General features: G+C 56.8%; 3 protein-coding genes across 4 annotated transcripts; 2 read left to right on the top strand and 1 right to left on the bottom strand.

Annotated features, from left to right (window-relative positions):
• Nucleotides 1-207: 207 nt before the first annotated feature.
• On the bottom strand, nt 208-10,148 carry CCDC71 (coiled-coil domain containing 71). Its single transcript, XM_066195206.1, has 2 exons — nt 10,078-10,148; nt 208-7,636 (listed from the first exon to the last, which is right to left on the bottom strand). The coding sequence occupies exon 2, from the start codon at nt 7,573-7,575 to the stop codon at nt 6,385-6,387; it is 1,191 nt and encodes a 396-aa protein (XP_066051303.1). The 5' UTR covers nt 7,576-7,636; nt 10,078-10,148; the 3' UTR covers nt 208-6,384.
• Nucleotides 10,149-10,338: 190 nt separating this feature from the next.
• On the top strand, nt 10,339-14,601 carry LOC136296261 (uncharacterized). The gene is made up of 5 exons (XM_066195205.1): nt 10,339-10,528; nt 10,603-10,988; nt 11,586-11,746; nt 12,151-12,283; nt 13,739-14,601. Exons 1-5 carry the CDS (start codon nt 10,375-10,377, stop codon nt 13,943-13,945), a joined length of 1,041 nt encoding a protein of 346 aa, XP_066051302.1. The 5' UTR covers nt 10,339-10,374; the 3' UTR covers nt 13,946-14,601.
• Nucleotides 14,602-14,923: 322 nt separating this feature from the next.
• KLHDC8B (kelch domain containing 8B) lies at nt 14,924-19,069 on the top strand. 2 transcript variants are annotated; one of them, XM_066195511.1, is made up of 6 exons: nt 14,924-14,973; nt 15,687-16,151; nt 16,705-16,869; nt 17,072-17,296; nt 17,545-17,658; nt 18,449-19,069. In XM_066195511.1, exons 2-6 carry the CDS (start codon nt 15,779-15,781, stop codon nt 18,643-18,645), a joined length of 1,074 nt encoding a protein of 357 aa, XP_066051608.1. In that variant the 5' UTR covers nt 14,924-14,973; nt 15,687-15,778; the 3' UTR covers nt 18,646-19,069. The 2 variants fall into 2 exon arrangements, with proteins under 2 accessions (XP_066051608.1, XP_066051607.1); XM_066195510.1 differs by lacking the exon at nt 14,924-14,973 and having other exon boundaries at nt 17,545-17,646.
• The last annotated feature ends 2,027 nt before the right edge of the window (nt 19,070-21,096 follow it).

Here is a 21,096-nt window from a genome sequence, read left to right as displayed (position 1 = left end):
GGCTATCCTTAATGGAGTCTGAGTAATGCCAAACTTCCCTGGGAGAACTGGAGAGAAGAGCTGGGGGTGTAGTCTGCAACTGAGCGTGCCCCATGCAGCAGCTGGGCACACAGGAGACACCATTCCATGGAGCTGACACAGGTCAGGGAGCAGGAGCCCAGGGAGGAGCAGTCTGTCATAGCCCAAAGAAAAGCTGGACACATTGGGTGGTTCTGAGCACCATTTTACTGAAGAGCTGGACACCTGCTAGGACTTCATAACAAAAAGTTCACTTCATTTAAGAAAAAAGACAGTGTTTTTTGTCCCATTCCCTTCCAAAGAGTGGAATAATACTAATGCTGTCTTTTCACTAAGCAATGCCATTCCAAAATATACAACACTGAGTGTGGAACAGCCCAGCTTCATATTAACATTAAATATTATTAGAACTTCAGAAACATTCTACACAAACAAATGAAACGGTAAAAAGTTCACTCAAGAACAAGATGGTCGCTTGCAAAATCATCATACAAAGTTTGTCACTCGCCCTCCTGCACGTTGCAGTTGCTGCTCCCCAGCTGTGGCTCGGGATGCCCAAATACCAGGGAATGCCACAGCGGAGCCCGTGGTGCCGGTCTCAGCCGGAGCAGGTCGGTCATGCTGTGGCGTGGAGACGGCTCTCATGGAGATTCTGGCTGGCAGAGAGCAGAGCAAGGGGCCAGGCAGTGCCCACCCAGAGCCTCTGTGCCACTCAGAGCAGCTGCCGTGCCTCTGCTCAGGAAATGCTACTCCTCAGGAGTGCTGCACCGGGACCCAGGAGAAGGGAGGGCATCGTATGGTGCCTTCCCTGCCACAAACAAACACCGATACTCCCAACCCAGACTGCCAGTGTGGTGGAGCAGGGGCAGGAAGGGAGGTATTTCTGGGGGTAGCTTTGCAGCACCTTCTCTTTTAAAACAGCACCATGTGCCTGACTGTGTCTGTGCGAATCACCAGACATGCACAGGGGCTGCCTGTAGCCACAGGAACACAGGAACAAAAAGGGCTAATTAAGACAATTAGGAGAGAGTCCCAGACGATATTAAGGCCTTTAAGGGACTCCCTGGGGAAGGTATTTCAGTGGCCACATGAGCAGCAGATTGTGAGTCCAATGAAGGATGGAAATGAAGGGTCGGGGGGGCGCCTGCTCCAAAAGGACTCCCGCTCACCTGAAGCACCAGTGTCTGTGTACTGCTGCTAGGCAGGGCAGAGGAAGCTCTGTGGCCAGGCAGGGATGGAAGGAAGACAGTACTGCAGAACGCCACAGCCTTGGCTCCTCTGTTTGCACATCTCCTGCAGTAGACACAGAAGCTACAGGCTGCTGGCTGTCCAGGTGCTGCTGGCATCTTTAGCTTTCCCTACTCCCAGCTTCTCACCTTTTCACCAGACTTCCTTGGTGTTCTTAAGCAAAGGGAGGAATCTGGCCTCAGCACCATGGCTTTGGGGGCAGCTGCTGGCCAACCTGCAAGTTCCAGCAGTGTCACACTTACAGACAAGCTTCATGCCACACTCAGGGATGACCCGGTGACAAAGGCTGGCCTCTCATGTCTTCTGGAATAAGATTCCTCTGAGGCACCTGGCACCTTCCTAACAGCACCCAGCTTCAGGCAGAAGAGGCTGCAAGGAGAGGGAAACCCTAGCATGGTGCTCTCTAGCAGAGACCTGAATGTGAGGGCTCAGGAGCACCCTGGCCTGCTGTGCCCTCCACAGGTTGTGCCAGCCCACCCAGCTGGCAAAGCTGAGGGCTGCAGCATTGTCAGGAAGGTGCCAGGTATCCCCAAACTGCTGTCCTCTCTGTGGACCACCTCAGCTCCTGGAAGGCCATCCCCATCTGAGCACAGGGGCAAAGAGGCCAGTGCCATTTTGAAGACTGAAAAAGAAACTGTCACTTCCACATAAACCAACCAGCCTGGCTGAGCAGCCAGTGCTCCACAGCTCTGCACTGACCCTGTCAAACACGGCCAAAAAAAAGGATCCTCCCACGGAAACCTGCCTTCCTGCCTGGGAAGCTGCCAGGCTCGAGTCACACTGCCCAGCTGGAGCTGAGAGACAAACCTGCTCTCCATATGCAGGAATCCCCTGAGCCATGGCCAAAGGCCCAGCTCCTAGATAGGGCAGGGAACTTGGATGCAAAGGGGAAGAACTGCTGGGGTGGCTGAACCCCCCACATGTTGGCAAGTTCTGGCCATGAACAAAGCACAAGTCACAATTAAAAGGGCACAAACTCTGTGCTCAATTCCAGAACCTAGAGCCTCCCAGCCCCTCTTGCCACAGCTGGAGCTGGGGTGGAGAAACACTCCTGTTGTACCAGGGGGGCCTGGAGGACAGGCCACAAAAGGCACACAGGCATCTGGGGAGCAGGACCATGGAGCCACATGCACAGCCATCACCCATCTGCCATGTTCTTAGCTGGCAGCTGGCTGAACTCCATGCAAAGAAGCACCAGGCAAGGGGGGGAGGATCTCAGCCCACTAACCCCAGCCCTGTTAGCATGAACTAGTCTGAGAGCTGTCCAGTGAGGTGAGCACTCCAGGGAGCACATCTCCTCCACATACTGAAATACCACTTGTGGGCTGCCTAGCAGGAATAACAAATAAATCCCTTCTTATTTTGCAAAAAAAGTGCTTAAGAAATTCTGTACAAGGATTGCTATAGCAGCTGGCTCTGGGCGGGATGCAAATAGTTTAGAAGCAGCAACATGGTACATGGCTTGCAGGGAAGAGGCTGAGGAGAAACTTCTACAACCATAAGCAGTGGCAGATGGTGAAATCTGATCACAGTGGACAAGAGCTTCAGAACATTGAACATTTCTACCAATTAACATTATGATTTCAACCGGTATCTGATGTCAGCTTCCCCTTCAGCTGCCTGCTGGACAAGCTGCTCTCCCCATGGACCTTGCTGACAGACATCTGAAGCATGCAGGAAGCTCAAGGACCTTGTCTGGTGGAGGGGAAGCATAAACTGCTTCTTGGCAGCTGAATAAAAGGAGAAATGATTTCCAAAAAATCAGTTGGAAGAACAGCCCTTTGACCGCTAGCCGAATCATTTCTAGAAGTGACAGTGGCACAAATCCATGCGTTAAAAGCATTCCTAAGAGAGCCTCCAAAGCTCTTGGCTGTCACAGTGCCCAGAACAACATAGGCCAGGTTAGGCACTTGGATGAATTCAAAGTGACTAATACAGAAACAGGTCTGAACAAGGTGCATACCACATGCTCAGCAGAGACCACAGCACCCGGGGCAATGCATTTCTATGGGCCCTGCCAGTTACTGTTGCACAGATCCCTGGAAGTGTTACTCAGCTGCCACGAAACACCACAGGATGGAAGGGACCTGTGGAGAAGACCTCTGGTTAGATCAGGTTTTAGGTGGCTCTGGTTTGATCAAACCCTTCATCTTCCCTAAACAGCAGAGAGCAGCATCCACACAGAGCCCCTCTGCAGCCTCGTGCACATCAGTGTTACATGCCCAGGACACCAGGAATATCCACACCTGGGCATGAGTTGAAGAACAGTGGAGCCAACCTGTGCCAGACTGAGGCAACACCTCTGCCAGTACCGGCTGATGGGCAGCAGTTGCTGGCATTGGCACAGAGGCTGTAAAGCCCCTCTATAACAACCTGCAACCCTTTCAGTCGAGTTTCTGAAGCACCTGCAAGAGGAAGAAGAGACAACAGGAGGGCAGAGAATGGAGGTCCAGCACAGCCCTGTCGCTCAGGGCCCTGTGGTCTGTTACAGATGCACAGGAGAGCTGACAGAGACGGGACTGGTGATGAGCAAATCCCTGAGCACACACCTATGGAGTGCTCACTTCCCTGGCAGGAATCTCAGTGACACAGCAGGGTTTCCAAAGCCTGTCTCTCCCTGTGGAGCAGAAAACCTTTTGCTGGTAGCCTGGGAAGGACACAGGGCAAACTATCACCAAACACGCAGAGACTGCAGCTCAGTGCTGGGAAAGGCACGGCAGCACTAAGGCTGGATGCTGTGCTGGATGTGTTAAGCAACAGTACGAGTCAAGTCCTTGACTGGCAGAGACACAAGCTGTGAAAGACAAGAGGTGATGGAAAAGAGTGGGGAGGCAGGCAGCAGTGCAGCTGGGGGAAGACACACAGCGATGAGGAGGGATGTGGCCTGGTAAGTTGGCCTCAGGTGCTCAGCTTCCCGCTCAGGCTGGAGGAAAAGCGACCTCGACCTGGATTCAGCGTTGTTGATGCACGTTGTTTTTTCCAGCAGAGGCCAAGTGCTCAGCTGGGACGTCTGTGCTGCATAAGGAGGCTCCAAAGACAGCTCTCAGTGCCCTTATAAGGGTCTGGGAACAGGGGAAGCTTCTGAGCAGCCCGACAGCAATACTGCAGGCAGGAGTTCAGAGCCCTCCTCAGGAAACAGCCCAAAAGAGAAACACCACTGCAGGACTTCCAAGACCTGGCATTTGAGAGCGTGGGAATGAGAAAGGTCTGAAGGAGTGGGAACAAAAGGAACAAAGCAATTTTTGGCCAGTTGACAGTGATGGAGAGCCCCTGTTCATCCAGCATCAGGTCAGGACAGGGAACTCTCTGCCAGGGCATTTTAAAACACAGAAGCAGAAGAAAATATTTCCTCCTCCTCCTCCGCAGCCAAGCAGTGGCATTCACAGGTCAGACTCAAACACTGCAAGTTATGAGCTCTGACAGCAACTCAGGTTGGACTTCCCTGGGGAGCTCATCCCTTCAGCCAATGTCCACAGAGATTACTAGGTCAGACAACTGGTATTTTGAGCTGGTGAGAGAATGAGTGGATTACACTACTGCCACAGAGATCTGAGTATACAGCAGTATACAGAGCCAGGGCCATGTCCAGCCCAATGCCTCTTCCTTTCCCCAGGACACCAGGTTGTTCCTTCCAGGTGACAGCAGCAGCACTACCTGCTCCAACGAGGTGTTTCTCCTGGGATTAGTACATCCCTCCCTGTGGAGCGCAGAAAGCGCAGAGCCATGTTCCTGTCCGACAGCATGCCCCCAGTGCAGGGAGGTGACAGCAGCCATCTGCAGTGGTTCTGCAGTGCCTCCTGGGGACAGCAGAGCCTGCACTCCTTCCACAGAGCTCTCACACCTGCCACACACCTTCTCGCAACATCCCTGGCAGCACAGCAAGGCAGCCACCCACCACACTATGGTGCCCATCTCCCCTCCTACTGCTTCATCCCCACAAACCACAGAAAATGACTCTATGTTTAAGTGCTGGTTTATGTCCTTCCAAATTTTTTGCTTTTCTGCTTTAACTCAGGCTCAAGTATCCCACTGAGCTCTGGGACTGGCAGGATGTAGCTAATACATTCAAACACAGCCTGTGTCTCCGTCGTGGTTTTACTCCAGCCAAAACCAACAGTCTTCTCTACCGGCACCTGGAATCTGCTCCTGGAACACCCAGCAACAGCAGAGCAGTTACATGGTAGTCAGGACACTACACAATTCCTGCTAATAATTCCAGCCCTTTGGCTCTAACCGTCACAGTTCCTGATCCATAGCTGCCCCTGGGGTATGGAGAGCAGAGTAATGCTGGGTACTGAGGAGGAATCCTCTTCAGAGGCAAATCTCTACCATGAGATCAAAACTTCTGCTACCCACAAAGGGAGGAGGCACCTAAAGATGTCAGACAGACTTGCAGACCTGTGACACTCCCCCACTGCTATGCAGAGGTAATACCAAAAACAGGATTAAAACTACCAGCTGGTAATTCTCCAAATTGTTTGGCATTCTGGAGACAAACAAGTGGCCATAACGCTGCTGCCTCTGAGCTGCTCAAGGGAGCCCAGGACAGACTGTCACAACACTGAACCACAAAGGAATCCTGGCACCTTTCAACAAAAGACTAGCTGACGGGAAAGAGGAACAAAAGCTATCAAACCCAATCCCAAAGGGATGGAGGAAGTCCCACAGTTCCTGGGCCATATGCATGTATATGGATATATAGATATATAGATAATAAAGTTATAAAATTTGATCAAAATAAAACCAGTAAATGTACAGCTTGAAAAAGAGCAATGTCACAGTGCATCAATGTCATGAGAAAGTCCTGTGTCCTCTCCTGCACAAGAGCACAGCCTTCCATGTTCAGGAAGCATGGTGGGAAGTGAGCTCTCTGGCCTGCTCAGCTCGATGCTGGCTGGAATCACCATGCCACACTCCCAAACAGGGGTTTGGATTTCTGCAGCCAGTTCTGCACAGCAGTGGCAGACAGGCAGGAACAGCACGAGAATGGGCTGCTCTGTCTGCAGGTTAGTGGGCATATCGGCACCAGAGACACAGAGTCACTCCTAAACCTCTCTGTGCTCTGCTGCCAGGCTTGTATTTACTTACTTACAAAAGAAAGTGACAAAGTGAAGAAACTCAGGGGACACTATGAGAATGGGACAAAGGCTGAATTTGGATCACAGGGGACAGGTTGACCCTAAGAATCTTCTGTGCTCTCCTCCTCACTTCATCATCAGAGGAAGAGTTGCCCACCTTGATGGTCCGGAATTTCAGCAGGTTCAAAGTGCTCTGAGCCTGTCGAGTTTTCTTTCGGACGGGAATGGTATTTGCTTTTTTCCTCTGTGGTGCTTCTTTTGCCTCTGTAGCTCTCCTCTTCTTCTGCTCAGTGTTGTCCTGGTAAGTGCTGCTGTCCTTCCACTCTGTTTTTCCCACCAGAGCTTCCTTATCTTTGATTTTCAAGGTCTTGGGCTGTGGTGCTGTGGTGCAGTCCTGGGACGAGCTGCCTGTGAGTCTCCCGTTGAGAACGCCGGAGGCTTTGCAGGCGTTGCTCTCCTGCAGCACTCCACCCTTTGGTCCCTTCAGAAGGTTTAAAGCGCAGGTGGCAGAATCTGGTGCTTTCTTAACCAAACGCTTGTACCCCTTGCCTTCAGTTATTTTAGTGCTCTTGCCTGAAGAAAACTGCCTCGGTGGACTTGAAGTCTTGAGGAGTTTAAGGTCTGAGGGAGAGATCCCAAGACACCCTTGTGTGTACTTGGACTCCAAACAGGACGTTGCGGTTTTCAGTGGCACCAGGGCTTCCAGAACCACCGACAGTCTCACAGCTGGATACACGTCAGGATACATGCTCGTAGGGAAGCCCACAGCCGCTGCCTTGGATGTGCCAGATCCCGTCTGCTTCAAGGAGCTCAAGAGGAGATTTGTGGAATCCCCTTTGGAGACTGGCTGACTGGAGAGCTCTTTCAAAGAGCTCACTGGAATGCTGGTGGGCAAAGGGGCCACTTTTGCCACTGAGTTCCTGGCTGGACTCTGAGTGGGCTCAGTGGTGCTGGCACAGTTGCGCTGTGTGTTTTCTCCTGTCTGACTCGGTGTGACTGCCGTGCACGAGCTGTACCCGTACACATCCTTACTCCTCAGAATCGTGGGCTGGTAGCCCTCCTCCTTCAGGCCTTGGATGAAGGCCACTAGCTGGGTCTCTGTGTCTGAAAGGTCCTTGGACATCGGGTTGAAGACTCGGAGGGCTTCCTCCAGCACTTTCTGTCCTGCAGAGGAAATTCTTGACCAGGAATGGACAGCTTTTTCTTCCTCATTGTTCACTGCAATATTCATGGCATTAGGCAAGCAGGTGCTTCAAAAAGGTCCAAATTACTGGAAAAACAACCCTTGACACCTCAAAAGGAGAAAGAAGACAGTTAGCTTACAGCAACTGAAATTACCCAAGTTTCTAATACGGGATCTGAAACCATTAAGCCCAGGTGTGGCTTGTCACAAACACTGGGTCAAATTCTGGGCTCAACCTAGGATAGAAGCATCATCAAGAAAATCCTGTCACTCATTTATCTCTGAAATAAAACTAAAACATCTCTCACAAAAATATCCTCCAACCTTAACAAAAATTTCAGGAAGTCCCGTCCAATCCACCCCAAGATGAAGGACTCCAACGATTAACTCAGCAAAATCTGTAGCTTGTTTCCAGTTTGAGTCTGACCCACCCCAGCTTTGGATAAAGAGATCTCATTTTCCCCGGGAAAAACTGAACCCTTATTGAACCCTTTCCCTGCACAGACACCATGAGCACCACCATCGAGCCACCTCAACACGAAGAAATGCCTAAGCACTTCAACTGCATCGCAGCACCACCTTCAATTTCTCAGCTTCTTAACTGATGCTGCTCAAAAATTGACTGAGTCTCTGCCAAAGCTGCAGCTTCCTCCTGGGGACCTGGCAGCAGGGCTAGAGGCTGTTCCAGTTGTGCTTCATTGATGCTGAATGCTGTGGCAGGGCAGCACTGCTCCTTGCTGTTCCCTTGTTTGAACAACGGTCCGCAACTTGCTGTCACAGCAAACTGGTGTTGATCCAAGGACACTTGCTGCCAAGTGAGGCGGAAGCAGGAAATTCAAGCAGGGCGGTATGAAGGAAACACACATCACCAGGGCCAAGTGTACAAAGGCCTGAGGGACAACACTGGGATCACACTCAGGGCACCGCGCAGCTGCCTGCCCGGCATAAAAGCATCAATTATTGCTTTCAATAAAAAATAAGCACTAAAGGGCAATCCAGGCAGAACTTGAAGGGCAGTCCAGGCAGCACTTTAGGATGCACCCGGGAGAACTCTGATCCTGGTGGCCTCACAGCTCCACAGCTGAATGCTAGACCAACAAGGCATAAAATCTTTAGCTTTATTGATACCTCTCAAAATAATCATGAAGATTCAGTTAAAAACCCTGATCAGGGAAATGCAAGAGGTGCCAGAGACAGCTTTGGAGAAGGCAGTGCACAGGCAAGAAAACCGTGACAGAGAAGTTAGCGTCTGAGCAGACAGAACAAGGAACTAGTCATGTCCCATGTTCCCCCAGAACTCTGGTCTCACCACAGAGCAGGAGCAGAGCCCGTGCTGCCGCCAGCTGCACAAGCAGGGAAGAGACACAAGCCAAGAGCAGCCACAGAAGGGAAAGCACAGGTCAGGGGGGGAGTAAGAACCTCCACATGACAGACTAATCTCAGTCAAGTGCTCTGCAGACGTCATGGCCAAAGAGGGATTTGGAGGAGGATAATGCAGTTGTTCAGAGGCAGGCGGGGGATCTCCCACAAAGGAGGGGAGGCAGCAGGGAAGTGATCCCACAGAGTCCCAGCCAGCATCACCAGCCAGCAGTGAGAGTCACCACCTCCAAAGTGATCAAGCAGTGCCAGGCACAGGAAAACCAGAGAGGGTGTAATGTTAATTTTGATCTGGTATAGAGGCAGAGACCAACGAAGAAGCACAAGTAACAACATAGGCTCAACAGGCTGCAAAACGGATCATCTTCAGAATGCAGCAAGCCCAGGAGCAGCTGGGACATCTGAAGGGGTGTTCTGGCTGTGATATTTAAAGGGAACAGGACTTTGCAACATCCATCCGCTTGGTCCTGTTTGGTGCAGTGTCAGCTGTACTGGAGGAAACCCAGCCACGAGCAGACGCAGCCCCAGACAGCCTGTCCTCCCGACACCAGGTTCCCTCATGTGACACACTTCTGGTGGCCGGGGGGCTACGGGAACACAGCACTCCCGGCACGGTGCAAGCACAGCACCAGAAGCGCGATGGTAGCACGGCTTTAGAGGCCCGGCTGTCCGAGCACGGAAAGGGCTCTCCGGGTGCCCCGCAGGGGGAAAGCGGCTGCCGGCAGGGCCGAGACGCGGGGCTGGGGCAGCCTGTAGAGCTGGAGGCCGGTGCGCAGTCCCAAGGAGGGCTCGGCGGGGCCGCCAGGTCCTGACTCAGCCTCTGCTTTTGGGCCGCCCCTCGGCGCCGGCGATGCCCCTTCCCGAGCGCCCGTCCCTCGCTCCCGCGGCACCCTCCCCAAGGCTCGGCCCGCCGGCCGGAGGGACGCCGGGGTGGGCCGGCCGCCTGGGCCGGGCCCTCCCTGCAGGGCTACGGGAGGTGATTGGTGCACACAGGGGGTGCGGCGCCCGCTCTCGGCCCGCTCCGGCTCCCGGGACCGGAGGGGCGGGGGCCGGGGCGGGGCCCTCAGCGCCATGGCTCCGCCTCCAGCGCCGCAAGGCCGCCCCGGGGGGCGTCTCGGCAGCGCCCTCGCCCGGGAGCCGGCGTGAGGCCCGGGCCCGCCGGCCCCAACCTACCGGCTGCCGCCAGACCCGCGCCCGCCGCTGCGCCGCGCCCGCCGCTCCAACATGGCCGCCCGCGGGGCGCCGGAAGCGCCGCCCGCTTCCGCTTCCCGTCCCTTCCCGCGGGCCGCGGTCACGCCCACAGTCGCGGAGGGCATTCGGTCACGCCCCCGCGCCCCGCCCTTCCCCGCCCCCGCGGTGTCCATGGCAACGGCGGCGCGGGCCGCCCCGGGCCGGCAGGGGGCGCCGCCGGCGGAAGCGGCGCGGGCGGAAGCGGCGCCGTCACCAGGTAACGGGGTCGGTGTCGGGGCGATGAGCGGCGGGGCCGGGCGACGGCGGCGCCTGGTTCTGCACGTGGACCTCAACAACACGGTGGTGGTGGCGGACACGGTGACGGGGCAGGCCCCGCGGGCGGCGCTCAACACCTTTCTCAGCACCGTCACCTGGGGCCGCCCCGGGGCCTCCGGTGAGCGCCGGGGCCGGGGGTTCGGGGTACTCGGTGTGGCGGTGGCGGGGGCTGAGCACGTTCTTCTCTTCTAGGCGAGTGGGAGTGGGTGAGCGACCGCCCGTCCCTGCGTTCCCCGTGCCCCGGCGCCCTCAGCTACTACAGCCGCCACGGCCGGGACCCCGCCTTCACCGAGGCCGGCCCGGGCCGCCGCTTCCGCGATCTCCACGCCCGCCACCTGCGGCTGCTGGAGTGGCCGGGCCGGCCGCAGGACGCCTTGTCGGTGCCGGGGGAGCCCGGCAAACGCTACCACCTGATCCTGCCCTCCTTCTTTCGCCTCCTGGACGCGCTGCACCGGGATGGCAGGGCCTTCGCCGTTGTCTTCAGGACCTTCGGCACCGACCTGCCCCGCGCCCTGCAGGCCGTCAGCAGCGCTCTGGACGGGCAGCACCCCCAGTTCCCTGCCCTGCGGGATGTGGCGGTGAGTGGCGCCCTGAGGGTCGCTCGTGATGGGGAAGGGCAGCCGCATGGTCCCACGGAGCCCCCCCATGTCAGACTGCTCTCCAACTGCGTGGCCAGACTGCTTTTAAAAGCATCGGGTTCTCTGGATAAAGCTGTTGGCTGTGGAAGAGCATGTGTGTGCAGATCCTATGTGGAATGGTCTCCTCTTGGGGTATCCTGTGTAGGACAGAGCATGCCTTCTCCCGAGGATGGGCGGCTGCAGCAGAGCACGGCTCCCTGGCCCAGAGCTGATCGCAGCTGTGCTCTCCCCCCACTGGCAGCACACTGGGCAGGAGCACTGGGAATGAGCTTTAGAAGATGCTTTAGTTATTTCTTGGAGTGTTTTCAGGTAGCAGAGATTGAAATGGGGGCAATGTGCAGCTAGGAGGTCATTCCTTTCCATCCCTGGGGAGGGGATGATTTTTGGTTGGATGCATTCCATGCCTCCTCTTGTCATCTTCCCAGCACCATCCTCCCACACTCTCACACCTCCCTGCTGCTTGGTGTCTCTGCCAGTGCATGAAACAACCTGTCTGCTTTGGAAACTTTTCCTTCCCCATTTTCTGTGTTCCTGCAGCTCCCTGTGGATCTTACCCCTGGCCAGATACGCTGCAGCAAGCGAGAGGTGGTGTTAACACGGGGAGCAGAGCGTCTGGCCACCCGGGAAGACAGAAGAAAGCTTTACAACTACTTCAGCTCCTTTGAGGGAATTGGAGGCTTCCAAGACCACTTTGACTGGTGAGAAAGAAGGCATCGAAGAAGTGGATTGGACATTATCTTCTTTCCTGTGATTCTCTTAGTTTCTGGGATAGCTCCTAGTTTTGAAGCCTTTATGTTGTTGGGGTCCCTATCACTTAGGCATTCCCCATTTTGCTTGTGGGCAGCCTAATGGGACTCTCACACCTTTCCTGAGGTCCCCATCCCCTGGTATCCCTTCTACTTTTCTCCAAAGACCCCCTGATTTGTCACCTTGATGCAAAATGCCTCATTCCTAGGAAGCTGTGGGCATCAGGACAGGACATTCTCCATCCTGCTTCCCTGGCTCAGAGTAGTACAGTTCCCTGGGCCTGTAGTCTGCCATTACCTGGACTGTGTCACCCTCTCCCTCTCCTGACTGTTCCTTCTCCCACTTACTGTTTCAGGTGGGCCAGAAATCAGTTCTCTTCCCAGGGTGGGAAGCCCCTGTGGATAGACCCCCATGATCCTGACATTCACCACATCTTCATTGATGACAACATCCGGCTGGACGATGGAGACACCATTGTTCACCCCCAGGTAGGTGGCTGAAGGCCCCTCTGGCACCAGCAGCCTGCACTAGGGGTGTCTCTGGCAAGGTCAGACATGTTTTGTCCCCTTTGCATGAGGCTGCAAAGGGGGATCAAGGCATAGCCCTGGTGTCACTGCATCCTGTGCCACCATGCACAGAGAGGGTGAAGTCAGCAATGCACAGCAGGTGCTGGCTGCCTCTGCTCCCCACTGAGTCAGCCCTGCACCTGGAGGCAGCAGCAATGATATCAGGGCTGCCAGCCCCATCACCCATCTGAATGAAAGGGCAGTGTTTGTGGGGAGCACACTTGGGAAACAAAATGTTTATGCAGACAACTGTGCCTGGCCGTTGGACAGCTGTCAATGTTCAAACAAGAGCTGCAGGTCCACAGGTGATCCTCAACCACCACCTGTTTCCATCCATGTGGAGGCAGTGCAGGGGGGAAAACACTGCAGCCAGTGAATTGTCTGCAGTGTTTGCCAGGCAGCCCAGGAATGGCAAGGGGTGGGATGCTCATTGGATATTCCCTTCTAAACAAGCTCTCTCAGCGTACACATTTGTAGCTGGTGACAGGAATTGTTATTTGCTGGACAGACCCGTTAGGACTAGGTTTTGGTCTGTGCCATGCCTGGTTGAGGGGAGCCTCTGCAATGGCTGCTGCATGCAGATCTGCAGCAGCTGGAGTGTGGCTCACACTGCTCCACTTGCTGTGTTTCAGCCTCAGGCTATTTGTCTGATCAAGGAGTTCCTCCTTTGGCACTTGTAGCCTGCGCAGCTGGTCAGTCAGGCTGCTCTGCTAATCTCATGGCAGCTATGCAGCCAGCCCTGAGGCTGTTCCCATGCTGGATCACACAGGTAGGATCCAGTTAAGGTATCAGCAGACCGTGTGGGAAGTCAGCCAAGCATCTTCCCAGCAGGGCTTATCATCACTGCTGGGACCTTGCTGTCCTGCAGCCAGGATCAGTAGGTGGAATGCCATTCTCTCCTCCTCTTGCATCCCCTCAGCAGCTCTGCAGGGCTGTCCCCATGTCAGTGATGGTGACAAAGCAGCACTAGGAGTGAAACAGATTGCCAGGTGGCTTTAAGCAGACCATGGTGAAGATCGGAAGGTGAAGTCCCTGTTCCATCCTGTGGTAGCTAAAGGAGGCAGCTCTCTTGGCAGAGATTTGCCTGGAGTCAGCTGCTCCTCAGAGCCATTTTCTTCCAGCTTCATGGTGTGCCCTGTTTCCTTATGGGAGCACCAGGCACATGTGTGACTTGCTGGTTCAGAGTCAGAGGCACTTTCTGGGAGAGGGGGAAATCTCAAGAAACTTCACCTTCTGCTGTTGCAGTGGAGATAGGATCACCCTGCCCTCTGCCCCTGACACACAGCCAGCCAGCCAGCATGGAGGTGCCTGGCTGAGGGGATGGCAGAGTGCACAGCAGGGCGTATGTATTGCTGCCAGGCTCTGCTCTCCCTGCAGGTGTTCTCGGAGCAGGGCAGCAGCAGTCCCAGGAGTGTGCCCACTTCGGAGCTGTACAACATTTGCCTGGTGCAAACCAATCTGCTGGAGGCCATAGCTGATGAGGACTATTTCCTGCGCTGTGTAAGGAGGTGCGAGGAGAACTACGACCGCTACCTGGCTTGCATGGAGAAGGACACCCCAAGCCAGCAGTGGGATGGACAGTGATACCACCTCATGGGGCTGAGTGGCTCCAGACTGGGACACCACTTGCTTCCTGCTGAATGCAGGCGAAGTCCCAGGCAGTCTCCTGCTTCAAGCTGTTACCTCTCCAATGTGCAGTGTGGGTGTTCAGTCCTATCAGGAGCTTCCATGAGCAAACACAAGCGTCCTGGGAACTTGTGTGAAGGGATTCTTGGAGGAAATGGTATTCAATTCTTTGGCAGTGTTGTCCATGGTGCGCACTTCTGTGTGAGGGCTGGGGCTCACTGTCCCCCAGCATTCGCCAGGCAGGCCCCTTCCACCATACTGTGATGCAGGCAGCCTCGCAGTGTTCACACCTCCCTTCCCGCTCCTGCAGTGATGGCTGGTGCAGAGCCGGTGCCAGGATGAGTGCGGTGTTATCAGCAGCATCCCCAGGTGGCATTTGTGGTGTGGTGTGGTGTTTTTGGCAGATGCCTTGTCACTTCTGTCTGTTTTTAAAGCAAATCTTTTTAGCTCATTTCTGTGTGAGTTTCCTTCCTGCCCTTGGCTCTGCCTGTGCTGGTGGGTGGGAAGCGCCTTTCCCAGCGTGTTCATTTGCCTGGCTCAGCCAAGTGGGGACAAAAGTGTTGGTGGAGGGTTTGAGACCCATGTGCACCTTCCCTGACACTGCTGTGAGACCCCAGCAAGGTCGTGCTCAGAGTAGGGCTGAGCTCACGTTCTGTCCCTGCAGTGGTGACAGGATGGAGTCCTCTCCAGGGTGGAATGGTGGGTTCCCGACTCCTTGAGCCCGGCATCGTGTGGCTCTGGCATCGTGCAGCAAGGCAGAGCAGAGCCAGGGTCTCTCCAGCCCCTCTCCCTGCGATAGTTCCTTCCCGGCGAGGTGAACGCGGCAGGGGCACGGCGGGCCGGTGGCACCGGGAGGGCCGGGCGGAGGGGAGCGGGGCCCGGCAGGGGGGCCGGGGCGGACGCGGCGCCGCCCCCACCGGCAGCGGGCGGGCCTGAGGCGGGCAGAGGCGCGGAGCGGCGGAGAGAGCGGCGGAGCGGGCGGAGAGGTGAGCGCGGTTCTGGTCCCAGTCCCGGTCCCGGTCCCTGCCTCTGTCCCGCTCCCGGCGGCGGGGCGGTGCGGAGCGGTGCGGAGCGGAGCGGGCACTCTGGGCACGGCGGAGCGGCCGTCCGGGGTTGCGGGCGGGAGTCCGGGGGGCGCCGGGGGCGCGGGCGTTGCAGCGGGAGCCCGGGGGTCGGCAGTGCCTGCGAGCTGTGGGCGGGAGCCCGGTGGGTTACGGCTGCGGGGCAGTGCGCCGGAGCCCCGGGGGTTGCGGGCTGCGGGCGGGAGTGCGGGCAGCACCGGCGGTGAGGACGGTGCGCCGAGAGCAGGAACCTGGCGGGGTCTGGATTGTGAACGGAAAGCCTCTGCGGGGCGTGGACCCGGGAGATGCGGGTAGAGAGCCCCGGGCGCGCAAGAGTCCCAGTGAGTGCGGGCTGTCTACCAGCAGCACCGCGTAGTGGGAAGCCCGGGCTGCGGGAACCTCGGGAAGCAAGAGCACTGGTACGTGCGGGCAGAGAACCCCAGGGAGTGGGAGCCCGGAGGGGGCGGCCAGGGAGCCGTGGGGAGCAATCGGGAGCCCGGAGGGGGTGGGCAGGCAGCGCCGGGGTGCAGTGCGGATCCCCGCGAAGCCGGAGCTGTCGCACCGCCTAGGGGAGCTGGCTAGCTGGGGCTGAGGGAGCGATGGGTGCCTGGGCTCTGACTCGGATGCTCTCCCCGCAGGAGGCCGTGGGCCGGACCAGTGGCGAGCCTGGCCGGATGGGCGGCACGGCAGGGCCAGAGCCCGGGGACCCCCGGGGAGGCTGACCTGGCCCATGGCGGCGGGCGCGGGCGCCTTCGCGTGGGCCACCTTCCCCGCCATGCCCACGCGGCGCGTGTACTGCAGCGCCGCGCACCGCGACGGGCAGCTCTTCGTGCTGGGCGGCTGCGGGGGCGGCGGGCGAGCCCTGGGAACTGCTGAGGTGCTCGACCTCCCAGCCCAGCGCTGGACCACGCTCCCTCCACTACCCACGCCGCGGGCTGGCGCTGCCGCCCTCGCCGTGGGCAAGCAGATCTTGGTGGTGGGCGGTGTGGATGCGGCACAGAGCCCCCTCGCCTCCGTTGAGGTCTACCACGTGGATGAGGGCAAGTGGGAGAAGAAGGCGGCATTGGCTCAGCCCTCCATGGGCATCTCAGCTGTACAGAGAGGTGAGGGATAGGCAAATGCTGTGACTCTTGCCCAAAGTTTGCAGAGCATCCTTGGAGTCTTGGCACAATTCAGCATTCCAGCAGCCAGGGTTGGTCCCTGTGTGTGATGCCCGTGTCTGCTCCCTGAACAGGGATGCTGTGGCGTGGACCGGGCTGCATTGTGGTGGGCAGGGTAGAGGAGATGTTAGGACAGTGCTGGGAGCGGACAGGGGTGCCGGCCGCACTCGAAGCAAGAGCAGGATTTGGCAGTATGGCTGTGTTGCCATGGTGTCTCCAGGGAGATGATACTGCTGAGAATAATTAGAGGATGGCCCTGTGCTCTTCTCTGTGCCTGATGGATGGGATGGAGAGGGGGGTGAGAGGGTCCCAGTGCAGTCAGGGTGTTGCCAGGCTCAGGCCCGGCTGTAGTCACTGTCTCCCAGCTACCCTGGAGCAGTGTCTGGCTGTGGGGCTTGGCAGTACTCGTACTGCCTGCCCCGGAGGGCATGGGGGGACTCTCAGGCCTTTGGTGCTGCCCACAGATCCCCCTGCCTCACTGCTGCCTCTTTTCCAGATGGGGCTGTCTACGCACTTGGGGGAATGGGTGCGGACACCTCTCCCCAGGCACTGGTCCGTGTCTATGAGCCCGCAAAGGACCACTGGCAGCCCCTGCCCTCCATGCCCACCCCATGTTATGGGGCCTCTGCCTTCCTACAGGGAAACAAGATCTTCATCCTGGGTAGGTGCTCCTGGGGCAAACCAAGCATCCTCTGTGCCTCTACCCTCCCCTTCCTCTGTTCCCAAGCCAGAGAATGACCTGCTGCACCCCAGAGTGGCCCCATGCTGCCCCAGCACTGCAGCCAGCAGGTCCCATCCTGCTTGCTGAGCACACCAATAGTGCCAGCTTGGGGCACTGGCAGCTACGTCTCCTCTGTGCATAGGAGGCCGGCAAGGCAAGCTGCCTGTCACCGCTTTCGAGGCCTTTGACCTGGAGACAAGGAGCTGGACACGCTACCCCAGCGTGCCCAGCCGCCGCGCCTTCGCCGCCTGTGCCATGGCTGATGGGGTTGTCTTCAGCCTGGGTGGGCTGCAGCAGCCAGGGCCCCACAACTTCTATTCCCGTCCCCATTTTGTCAACACCGTGGAGATGTTTGATCCTGCGCAGGGTGAGCTCCATGTCTCTGGGTGAGGTGGGAGCATTTTCTATGGGTCCAGGATGACGCTGTGGGTTGGTGAGGGGTGTCTATGCCTGAGGGACATGATTATCTGGGCTCTGGATGTCAGCCCCTTGCATCCATGGTGAATCCTGCCCTGTGCTTCCTGGTCTCAGGGAGTGATTAACCTGGGGGTGTGCTGGCCTTGGTGTGTAGAGGCCAAACCTCAGCAGACGATGCTCACTCCCTGTCATACCCAGGTGTGTGGAGAAAGCCAAGCCGCAACATCCGTATGAAAGAGAAGAGAGCCGACTTCGTGGCTGGATGCCTGGGAGGAAGAGTGGTGGCTGTGGGTGGCCTTGGTAATGCTGGGGGTAGGCGTGTAGCCATGTTCCCATCCCTGTTCTTTGTGGCACATCAGTAATCTGCATGGCAGTAGGGAGGTTGGCTGTGCAAAGCTGGGGGTTACTACAACACTGTCTGCAGCAGCTTCTCTCCGTGCTGGGGAGACCCCTGCTGCCCTGTCCCACTGGCTGACCCACTGTGCTCCCTGCCCCTTTCACCCCCCAGTCAGGCTTTTCCCAGCTCATGTGCAGCATGCTGGGGCTCACACAGCCCATGGTGGCTCAGCTCTGCTCTGCAGGGTTGCAGTGCTGCTCCCTCTCCCGAGAGAGCTGGGGAAAGGTTAGTGCTGTCACTCAGCAGAGGGTATACAAGCAGGAAGGGCTACCTGGGGAGCCTGGTGCCAGCCACAGCACCCCCAGCCCTGCAGTGAGGGCTGCCAGGCCCCCAAGATCACTGTGGGAATAGGGAATGGTGCTGGCTGCTTCCCTGCAGTGTGGCATTGCTCCTGAGTCCTGCCGCAGCTGGAGCTGCCCTCCCTTATCCCTGCAGAGGGCTGGCACAGGGAGGAGGGGAGGGTGAGGAGTGATTGAGGGGGCAGAGCCAGTAGGTGTGGCATTAATCAAGCCATAGCCATCCCTATGGGGACTCTGCTAATCCTCTTGTGCCCCCACTGATTGCCTCTGGGATCTCAAAGCCTGTGCAGCTCAGGGCTCCTGTTGAGGAATCAAAGGGATGTGGACGGGGCGGGGGTGGGAAGGCAGAGCCTGGGGTGGGGGGCAGGGAGTTGCATAGGGGCTGATGTTGTTCTGTCTTCCACAGGGAACCAGTCCTGCCCACTGGACTCAGTGGAAGGGTTCAACCTCTCACAGAAAAAGTGGGAGCCACTGCCCCCCATGCCCACTGGCCGCTGCTCCTGCTCCAGCTGCCCAGCGCCCAGCCTGCTCTTCGTCATTGGCGGTGTGGCCCAGGGTCCCAGTGGCGCTGTTGAGGCTCTGTGCCTGCGTGATGTGCCCTGAGTGGGACCCCGGGGACCAGCCCTGGCCAAGCACCAAGTGCCTGAAGACAGGGACAGGGTGTGTGAACACCCATGTGTTCACCCAGGGTGACCTGGCTCCAAGAAACCTCTGTCCCGTGATGCTAGGCACCAGAGCATCTGCGGTTTTGGGAACTCCCAGCTCCTGCAGCGCTGTGGCAATGAAGTCCAGGGCAAACTCCTACCTGGTGGGATGGCCATCACCAGCAGTGTGGAGGGAGCAGCGGTGGCAGGACTGCCGCTGGCCTCACTGCCCTGTCTGGCCCCATCTGTGCCACGGCGTATCCGTGCCGTGTGTGTAGCAGTGAGTGCTGTGTCGTCGTAGACCCAGTCGATGTCTCATGTAGCACAGAGGTGCCCTGTAGCTCAGTGCCTGGGAGGTGACATAGCACCTCAAATAAAGGAAACGTGGAATTTTATCCCAGTGGAGTCATGTCATCTCTGGTTATCCTACTCCAGGCAGACACATGCTGCAGCCTGTCAGGAAAACCCTTCCCAAGGCAGAGTTCAGTGACCCCATACTGTGGAGCAGGGCTAACTCTTGTTCTCCCCACCTCCAGGGTGAGCAGAGCAACGTGATGTAGAGATCCAGTCTCTGTTTGAAGAGGTGGAGTTACCCAGTAGCTGTCCTGTCTTGGCACAGCCTTGTTCCTGCTTGGCCTCCGGTGGGTGAAGAGGCTGTGGGGGCTGAAGGCAGCAGCAAGAGTGGGACTTTTTTGAAGGAAGCCAGGGTGTGAGAGAGGCCAGGAATGTTGAGGGCTCCCAGGATGCTGAGAAGAAATGAGAGATGCCTAACGTCAGGGCTAATGGACCCTATCCAGCAACACAGCCCCATTTCAAAGGATGGACCATGGCTGGTGTGGGGGAAAGCTGAGTCCAGATGTATCCAGGTCCTGTAGGCAGGAGCACTGCAATCCTGCTTGCTGGCAACCAGGAAGGGAATGTAAACTCCATACTGGTGGTGTCTGTGGGTGGTGTTTAGGGGTGCTTTGTGAGATCGAGTGGGGTGGCACTTGAATTACCCAGTGCTATGGGCTCAGCTGAGCCTTGCTGGTCTTGGCTCCACACAGAGTCCCATACCCAATGCAGAAAGCAGGTGAAGCAATTGATCCTTCATTGGTACATTAGAAAGATCTCACAAGTCCAGGTAAATATCAAGTACAGATGCCTGACCTTTCAGAGAAGACAGTCAGCTTAGCCTCAGGTGGGCTGCAAGGCTGTAGAGACCGGAGACTGAATCCCATCAGAGGGCGGCAGCATCCGATACACCACTGAGGCAGGCTGTGCCATGTCCTGGGGGCATCACAGCATGGGAAAAGTTGGAAATGATTCGTAAAAGAGCATTCAGAAGACACTTTTGTGTTGCTGCTCCATTGCCTCTGGTGCCCACCTGGCACAGTGACTGCAGGGTCTGTCCTGATGTGCTGCATGACTGTTTGCCTGGGATTTGGGAGGAACAGCTTGGGATACCTAGGCTGGTGGTACCTCAGCTGGAAGCATCCCTGCATCTGCCTCTGGCGTTGCCATAGAAACCACCGTTGTGCCAGAGCCAGCATCAACAGTGAGCCCCAAATTAGAGCCAGGATGATGCACTGGTAGCCGGGGAGGAGGTCAGTGGTTTGTGCTGCTGTTGGGCGCTGGACAGAGGGACACTCCTCTGAGCACAGTGTTGGGTATTTCACAGCATTCCCTGGCCTGTGCTGAAACCCTGGTGGACTTGTCCTTCTCAGGGTCCTGGAAGGTGATAGACCCCTTGCTGCCACTTTGGTATGATACCCCACCCTGACAGCTCTTTCCAGAAGCCACCAAGGCATGTAATAATTCCACTCCTGCTAAACCTTTAGTCATGGGGGACCCTAAATCATGGAGCTGCATTGGAAGCACAGGCCTGATTAATAATCTTTTTCCGCAGGAGCATCGCATGAATGGGATAAATCAAGATGCTGAGTCACTGGCAAATTGATATCCCTATGTGCCAACTTCACAAGCTCCCTGTTGCTGATGGGGTGCCCAAGGCTGCTTTTCCAAATTCAAGGTGGTGGCAGCTGCAAGAGCCAGAGGATGCTGGAGGGGAAAACTGGAGCTCAACAACACTGTTGCGGTGTTTCCAGCAGTGAGGCTGATGATCCCTGCTCCACAGGGATTTGCCCCTCTGTCAGCAGTACTTTGCCTCCTGCACACACTTTACTGGCACAATGACCCACCAGAGTGCCATTTGGCTTGGCTCCTCCACCTGAGTGGAACAGGAATCTATGACCTCTCATTAAGTGTGGATTTTTCATTCTTTTCTATCTCTGCTTTTGAGCATAAGACCAGAATCTCATTTGAATGAGGGGAGAAAAGCTAGGACCACTTTTGCAGACTGACATGTTATTAACTGAAGAGTTCCTGTGAATTTCTAATGAAATGTGCTATATAGTTAAAAAAGTTGAGG

The sequence above is a fragment of the Chamaea fasciata genome, unplaced genomic scaffold (assembly GCF_029207755.1).
Source record: "Chamaea fasciata isolate MVZ Bird 193981 ecotype frontalis unplaced genomic scaffold, bChaFas1.0.hap1 SCAF_13, whole genome shotgun sequence".
Taxonomy (NCBI): domain Eukaryota; kingdom Metazoa; phylum Chordata; class Aves; order Passeriformes; family Sylviidae; genus Chamaea; species Chamaea fasciata.
This window is presented reverse-complemented; position numbering and strand designations above follow the sequence as displayed.